This window comes from Aptenodytes forsteri, unplaced genomic scaffold (assembly GCF_000699145.1).
Source record: "Aptenodytes forsteri isolate BGI_AS27 unplaced genomic scaffold, ASM69914v1 Scaffold1, whole genome shotgun sequence".
NCBI classification, from domain to species: Eukaryota; Metazoa; Chordata; class Aves; order Sphenisciformes; family Spheniscidae; genus Aptenodytes; species Aptenodytes forsteri.
The window spans coordinates 8,588,915-8,596,769 of NW_008795035.1; the positions used below are offsets into that span (position 1 = coordinate 8,588,915).

Below are 7,855 nucleotides of genomic sequence, written 5' to 3' on the forward strand. Positions count from 1 at the left end.
CTGTTTTCCTCCTAAATAATCAAACTTACCCACCAGATTGTATTTGGAAGCACTTGCTAATGCGGCATGCTTTGTTTTAACTGTTGAGGAAAATGACTGAAAGTTTCAAGATGAGACAACATGAATCATAATCTTCAGCGGCTGTTCACTTTCGTGATTGACTTGCCTTCTTCCCACGTTCCTTTTAGTCACCCTGGGAATCGCTAAACCTGTTTTGTGCAGGAGGCATTGCTGAGATTCCCCTTGCAGCCATGGACTTGGATAAACCATCCGTCTGGGGATCCCTGAAGCAGAAAACTAGACCATTCCTGCAAAACCTAAGCGTGAAGAAGACAAAGAAGAGATCTAGCAAAATGGTGGAGAGGAAGGTCCGCTCCTTGGACCGATGCCTCAGTGTGTCGGTGCCTGACATGCTGGAGGTGGAGACTCTTATGGAAGAAGAAATGACTTATTCAAGTACTCAGGTGTTGTCGAGCTGCTCCCCCAAGAGCTTCTCCAGGTCTGTGGTGTCCCTGAAAAGCAGAAGCACTTCAGTGAGGCCAGCCGGAGAGGACTGGCCATGGGCGCCGCAGCAGGCGACACGCATGGAGGTGACGGTCACCCAGCCGGACGCGCAAGTCGCGGGCAGCCCCATGTCCCAGGAGGAGAGGAAATCCAGCAGTGACCTCTTTGAGCTGCTGCAGAGTGCCCGCCTGAGCGCTGCCCTGTCTGACGAGGGGGCAGAGGTAGGTGCTTGGGCATCAGCCGGGCTCAGTGGCCGCCCTGGGCTCGTCGTGCTTCTCCTTAATTGTCTGGGTTATAAAGGGATGGAGGAGGGGGCCCTATTAAAGGAATGAATGGGGGGATAAAAATAAGCATAAACCATACATGATAAATAAATTATTGGAGACTAATTCAGATATCCTTTCTGTCAATCTGGAGCTGCAATATAACCCCACTCCATTTTTTTTTTTTATTTTGGCAAGGTTATGATACTTCAGATTTTTCAGAGTTGTTGGAATTGCTTGCTTAAGTGAAAAGTTCTTGCAGCCCTCTGAGCTCTGAAACGTGCTGCTGATACATTTGCCGTAGTATTCTTTTTAGTTAATATAGCTTTATCAGGATTGCTGTATAGCCAAATCAACTTACCATCCATCCACTCAATATCCAGCTGAAGGCAAGAGGTGAGAAATGACAGGTGAGCAAGGTGAGCTCCACCTGTACCTGGAATTAATCAAAATAAGCATGATGGAGTATAGTGAACATGTAGTGTTGTGCTCAGGGCTGTCCTTTGGGTTTGCGTTGTGATTAATTAGAGGTGCAAAATCAAAAAGCTTCCTCTGCATTCCCCATCTTGTCCTCTTTCTTCCCTTTCCACCCCCCTTTGCGGTGAGTACTTCTGTGGCTGGACAATACTGTCCCATGTACAGGAGGATCTGAGTCCAATGCGCTTCAAATCTGACATGAAACAGTAATTCCTGCCTGGCCTGAGCAAAGTGGGGGAATCCTGTGGAGTTGTATGATGGCTTTGTAATATAGACAGCAGGTGAAGATTGTGGCTGCATGAAACACCAAAGTTAATCCTAAATCCTGCTTTGACTTTGGGCAAACTAAGTCCTTCAGGAGAAGGAGGTACCTGTATAGTGATGGAATAGCTTAACTTCAGGTTTCCTCCAGACGCACAGTCTGAGTCTGGCTTATTCTCTGCAGCATTTAAATCTTTCCCAAATTGTGTATTTGTATATGTGCTTGTGTGTGCAAATCATTTAGTACTTACTTTTATACCAAATCATCTTGCTATGTTGAATATCCTACCTACCTTCCTTCCTATAATCTGCTTCCAATTACAACTTCTAAATGCAGATTTTTTTTTTCTAAAAAATACATAGCAGAGTGAAGCAGAGAAAAGACTTACTTTTCCAAATCATCTTGCTATGTTGAATATCCTACCTACCTTCCTTCCTATAATCTGCTTCCAATTACAACTTCTAAATGCAGATTTTTTTTTCCTAAAAAATACATAGCAGAGTGAAGCAGAGAAAAGTAGAAATAGATAAGGAATATTGAATTTAATTCAATAATTTAATATTTTAATAATTTAATTATTTTTAAGTTGAATTTGGTAAACCCCTCAATATTCAGCTTTTCATGTACCTCATTGAACAGCTACAAAATTTGTACTCTGTGTGCCTTGGATGGGGACGCTTTATTGCAGAGGTTATTGGTCTCCTAATGCTGGGTGGGGTTGCTGTGAGGAGCACGACAGTAGCTCGCGTCGTTCTTTTGTGGGCATTATTCACTGATCAGCACCTCAGAAGGCAGGCAGATCCCTGGAACAAAACAAACTAAAAAAAAAAAAGCAAAAATGTAGGTTGAGCTTTTTTCCCCCTGAATTGTTTCTCACATGCCACCTACTCATTTCCTGGTTATCTTTGGTCACCCAATATCATCAGATACTTTCTGAGCCTCATGCATGAGCTCAGTGTGGGCTTGTGGTTTTTTACACTCGTCTAAACTGTCAGTACAGAGCTGTCAGTGCTCAGAGCGTACCATCTTCAGTAAAGGCTCTTGCCACAGGTACCGTATTTCCATTTGCTAAGAGGTTTACTTTCTGTTCTCTACTGCAGCCCAGCTAGGCAAATTTGAAGGGTGAAGACTTTCCGAGCCTCATGCATGAGCTCAGTGTGGGCTTGTGGTTTTTTACACTCGTCTAAACTGTCAGTACAGAGCTGTCAGTGCTCAGAGCGTACCATCTTCAGTAAAGGCTCTTGCCACAGGTACCGTATTTCCATTTGCTAAGAGGTTTACTTTCTGTTCTCTACTGCAGCCCAGCTAGGCAAATTTGAAGGGTGAAGAAGCAACCGAAGTTGCATTGAACCCCTCCCTGATTGATTCAGGTTGCAAAGGGCACTGTTAGTGCCACTTTTTGCAGTGGGGTTTTGTCCGTGGTCACGTGTCATTGCTGAAGTGCTCTAACACCACTTACTACTTCGTCTTCTTACTAACACCTTGCAGTGAGTCACTGGCAACCCAAAGCCAGTCCCGTTGCTGATGCACTCAAGTGCCTTTGTATTTTGAATCATTCTTCCACAGAAAACAAGAGATAGAGGTTGTAGATCTTGTCAGGAGGAACATTTGATTTGATTTTTTTAATATATATTTTTTCATATATATACACACTCTGGTTTGATTGTTTTTACACAGATACATTTGGGACTATGACGTGCTTGGTGGATGTGGCCACATTTGTTTATACTTTAAAGTTCAGAAATGTCACTGTAGTTAGATAAAAATCAAGATTTCGGGACCATATTTTCAGTGAGGCTGTTGTCTGAAGTCAGTGATCTTATTGCAATTAGGTACCTAGAATGATAGCAATTTACGTTATATGGAGCTAAAATGAAAAACCAAGCTTTTTTATTTAAAAATTATAATCTTTGTTCAAAATCTGTCCATGTAATGCAAGTAAACAGAAAGCAAGACAAAATCATAACTTTGAGAGTAACTTTTTTATTATTAGTTATATCAAGCTCGCAGAGAGGTAACTTTTTTATTATGTTCTTTGATTCTGTGTGTACGCCATGTAAAACAAGCTGTAAAGAGAAACCATTATCAGTGCCAATGATGGTGCCTGAAAGAGATTCCTGTGAAGCCAGACACTACGAGAAATATTAGGTTTAATGCACATAAGTGAGATTTTATGCATACTAGTCGGGAAATTCAAAGTTAGGGTTCCCCTAGCAGCTGTAACTCAGCTCTGTTGTGCGAGAAAACTCTTCTGCTGCTCTTTATAATGATAATTTTTCTACTTTTAATGTGTTTTTGCAAGGTGGCCAAGTTACGATTACTGTGGGAACCATAATGTTAAATTTCATCTGTCATGCAAGTGAAATTTTACTTGCAATGCTGGATTACTGTACTTCCTGATACGTAATATATGTATTTGGGGGTAGGAGGAGGAGAATTACACAAAAGTGTATTTATTTATTTCAGCATATCAATATCTCTAAGATTTATGACCTGTGGTGCAGGAGCTGGTTCTTTTTTTTATGTTTGTATGGTGCTCCATACAACGCAGCTCTCATCTGAGAGATTTGGATGTTACCACGCTGCACATAATAACATTTTTCACATGAGGATTGAATTCCACCTTGTGTGCATTTCTGTAGACTGAGGTTATTCTTAGCATAAATCTTTGTATTTGAATGGGCTGTGATTGCTCTGCATTAGCCCAAAAGAGTGGCCCAGGCATGTAGGTCCTCTTCAGCTAAATGATGATCATAGGCTGTTCTAGCAGTCAAAATAGCATCCGAGGTGTCTTGACCGATGAATCCCTTCTGTGTGTCCGGACAGTCTAGATGCTGTGCCACCGTATCCTCAAGTTTTCGGAAGAGTCAGTATTTAGGAAGAAATGTTTGACTTCCTCTCCTATGCTGGGCACTAGATAAAAATCCTTTGGATCTTCCAGTTACTAAAGAAAGTGGGGGGAAGTACATGTCCAACATCTTTTTTCCCTTTCTCTTTGGCCATTTCTTTCTAACTTTTCCCCTGAGCTTTTTTTTTTTCCCAAAAAAAAACCTTCTGGACCTTGTCTTTTGGCCCCTGAGCTTTTTTTTTTCCTCCAAAAAAAACCTTCTGGACCTTGTCTTTTGGGTGATGGAGAAATTGTAGTCAAGTGAGAGAGCAGCCGGCTCTGCAACCCCAGGACATTGCTGCTGCTGCTGCTCCCACTTCTGGCATTTTTTTATTTCATCTTAGCGAGGACACTTGGAGATTCAACAAATAAAATTCTGCTCAGGAATAGGGGTCAGCGTTGCAATGCTGACTGATAAGTCACCAGATGCAATAACCTTCAGGCATCAGGAGAGTTTGTGGTAAGGACTTTCAGCACTGAAAGCGCAGGTCTCTACTGGGGAGGAGAAGATTTCGTCCAATAGCTGGAAGCAGGCACTTATTTTTTTTAGATTAAACTCAAGAGACTTAAGTGCAGTTACTGTAAAACAGGAAAAAGAAATATCTGAATTATGGAGGGGAAGGTTCTGTAAGCAGAAAAGAATTTCACTGGTTACACATATGTATGAGTACTTTCTTGACTGATACTAGGAGTATTTTCTTGATCCCTATATTACTGTTGTCTAATTCATTTATCTTTTTTTATAGTACCCTTGTGGAGAAATGGATCTAGACTCTTCCATATCGTCTCAAATTTTTGATGATCAGATGGTAAGTCCTTTCATTTTAAAGCATTTTGAAACTTCATCAGAAGCACAATTTTTTTTAGGTTTAGGTTCTTTGCTTCGTACAAATTTAAAAACCCAGCAGGTGAAGAAGCCTTCTATAGATTTCTCCGGTGTGGTGGTTTTGGTTTTGGTTTTTTGTTTGTTTAGTGGGTGGGTTTTGTTTTTGTTGTTGGCTTTTTTTTTAGTAGTGCAAAGCAGTTGCTAATGTTTTAAATAGACCCAAATGTTCTGGATTTTTTTTAAAGTATTCTATAATTTCTATGTTGTACTGGTAACTGATGAAAGAATCAGCATAAATATTCAACTAGCATCCCAGGAACAAACTGGATTAAAATAAAGACAGCAGATACCTTAACATGGCTGTAGGGTTTGACGGACAACAGAAACGGTTTTAGGGCGGTGCAAAAAGTCATTGGCAGTTCTGACACGTGGTCTTCTCATGTAAAGCATATTTGCCTATTCCGGATGAACTTCTCTACCTTTGCCCTCTGATAACCTCTCAAGTGCTGTCCAGAGGCTGTTTTCACAGCTGATGCACATGCCGGCTGGATGCTGCTGCTGCTGAGGTGTGTAACCCTGGCAGCATCTGTGATGAACAAGAATCCTCTCGAGTTTGCTACTGCAAAACCTCACAACTAGCATTACCCACTGCTGCATTTCTCTCTTTTAGAACTGTATAAAGAAATACTGTCCTCTCAGTAGCTATGTGAAACGTGTACTTCCTCATGAGGTCATCAGATGAGTATGAATGGAGTCGATGATCCTTATGTGGGTCCCTTCCAACTTGAGATATTCTATGAATGCACAAGAAACAGCTAGAAAAAAAAATGCAGTAAGTTGGTAGGATTTGGAAAACCTGTGCATGCATTTATGATTGTTAATATTACCACTCATTTTCAGGTTTAATCCTCCTTGTGTTACCTCTTGCTTTGTTGAACGTACCTGATGCTGACAATTAGCTATTTGCATAATGAAACAAAGCCTGGGAAAGAAATCTTTTTTTTCTTTCTGTAAAAGGTTGCCCTAAGGAAAGATGAGAACTTTGTCTCTGCAAAACCGAGAGAACACCTGCTTCATTCATGGTCTGCTTCAGGAGGTGTGCAATGGTGACTGATTTCTTTGTTCTCCTTAGGCTCTAGAGGAAGCAAATGATTGCTTGAGTGACCTGCCCAGCCCCTTTGCCTACCTGCTGACCATCCACCTGAAGGAAGGCCGGAACCTGGTTATCAGAGATCGCTGTGGTGAGCCCCACCTTTCAGCTGATTTCTTTTAAAATTCACATGGCTCTCCTTTCACTGACTTCAGTTTGGCAGCAGCTGGCTTCTTAATTCTGATGCAACAAGTCATTGACTTGTGTCCCTTTCCCGGGTGGGAGCGCTCGATGACTGGGTTTATCCACCTTAGGTACACAGGGGAGGGAGCTGCCCTCTGCTTGCTGCTCGTCCTGGCTGACTGCACAGCTGCAAAGCACCTCCTTGGCTGGCCTTAGCATCTGTACCTATTCAGGAACTGCAGAGGGATTAACCTTGAGAAATTCTATTTGAGATTTAAAAAAAAAAAAAGGCCAAAGAATATTTTGAAATTTATTAAATGATGGAGCTTCTCTAGGAGTGCTTTCTGGGTTATCTGCAAAGATTTTAATAAAAGGAAAACCGTGGGAGCAGGGCTTGTAAGCCAACCAACCCCTCTCTAATCTGGGATGCAACCTAAGGAGGACAAAAAAAAAAAATACAAACAATGTTATCAAACAAATTAGAAAAGATTTAGGGAATTCCTGGAAAAACTGTGTGAAAGTGCCTACTGCTAGCCTGGCTCTTTTTCCAGCTGTTGCAACACGGAGTAAAAGTGCTTATAAGCAGGCAGTTGGTACTTTCTCCGCTTGCTGCAGAGGGAAGAACTGTCCTGCTGGAGGCTCTGTGGAGGCTTGTAGGGCTCTGCAGCAGCAGCAGCTTCAGGACCTTTGATCTGAACCTGTCAGAGAGCTCTTCATACGTCCAGTCTTTCTGCATTTTAGATTTATTCTTTATTTCATATTTTTTTTTCTGCATGTGGAAACAGTTCTAATACTTTTGCATTGCGAAATGTATGAGCAATTTCTCTCTTCCGAGATGAAGCAATAGGGTTTATTCATACAGTTTTAAAGAAAATAAGCTTGCACAGCTTGAAGGCCTGTGAAGGTTTGCATCTGGAGGGACCTGTATGGATTTAGAAACCTTCTTGCATGGGGTGCTTGTTGTTGGGATTTCCTGTATCTATTATCTCAGTTAACTTTTTCCATGCTGGTTTTTCATGTCTTCACCAAACAGTAACTCTTGGCCAAGTGTATGCTTGTTTTTGCTCTCAGCTTTTGGAAGGAGTGAATGAATACTTAGATTAAGATCTTCACTCTTTAAACAGAAGCATGTGTTTCCTAACAGTGTAGCAGTTCATCAGATTTACTAGCAAGCTGCACAAGCCAGGACACATCCAGCTGCTTGTATGGAAAAGATGCTATAAATCATAGAATCATAGAATAGAATGGTTTGGGTTGGAAGGGATCTTAAAGATCATCTAGTTCCAACCCTGCTGCCATGGGCAGGGACACCTTCCACTAGACCAGGTTGCTCAAAGCCCCGTCCAGCCTGGCCTTGAACACT

The 7,855-nt window shown here is 41.7% G+C and overlaps 1 protein-coding gene across 2 annotated transcripts in view; it reads left to right on the plus strand.

The window, feature by feature from the left end:
- Positions 1-236: 236 nt before the first annotated feature.
- Positions 237-7,855, plus strand: part of MCTP2 (multiple C2 and transmembrane domain containing 2) — a 107,632-nt gene continuing 100,013 nt past the window's right edge. The window contains exons 1-3 of one of the 2 annotated variants that reach the window (XM_009276589.2): positions 237-725; positions 5,140-5,202; positions 6,352-6,460. In XM_009276589.2, coding sequence (XP_009274864.1) covers positions 252-725; positions 5,140-5,202; positions 6,352-6,460 — 646 coding nt within the window. In that variant the 5' untranslated portion in view covers positions 237-251. The remainder of the gene's footprint in view (positions 726-5,139; positions 5,203-6,351; positions 6,461-7,855) is intronic. The other variant, XM_009276590.2, reaches the window with a different exon arrangement.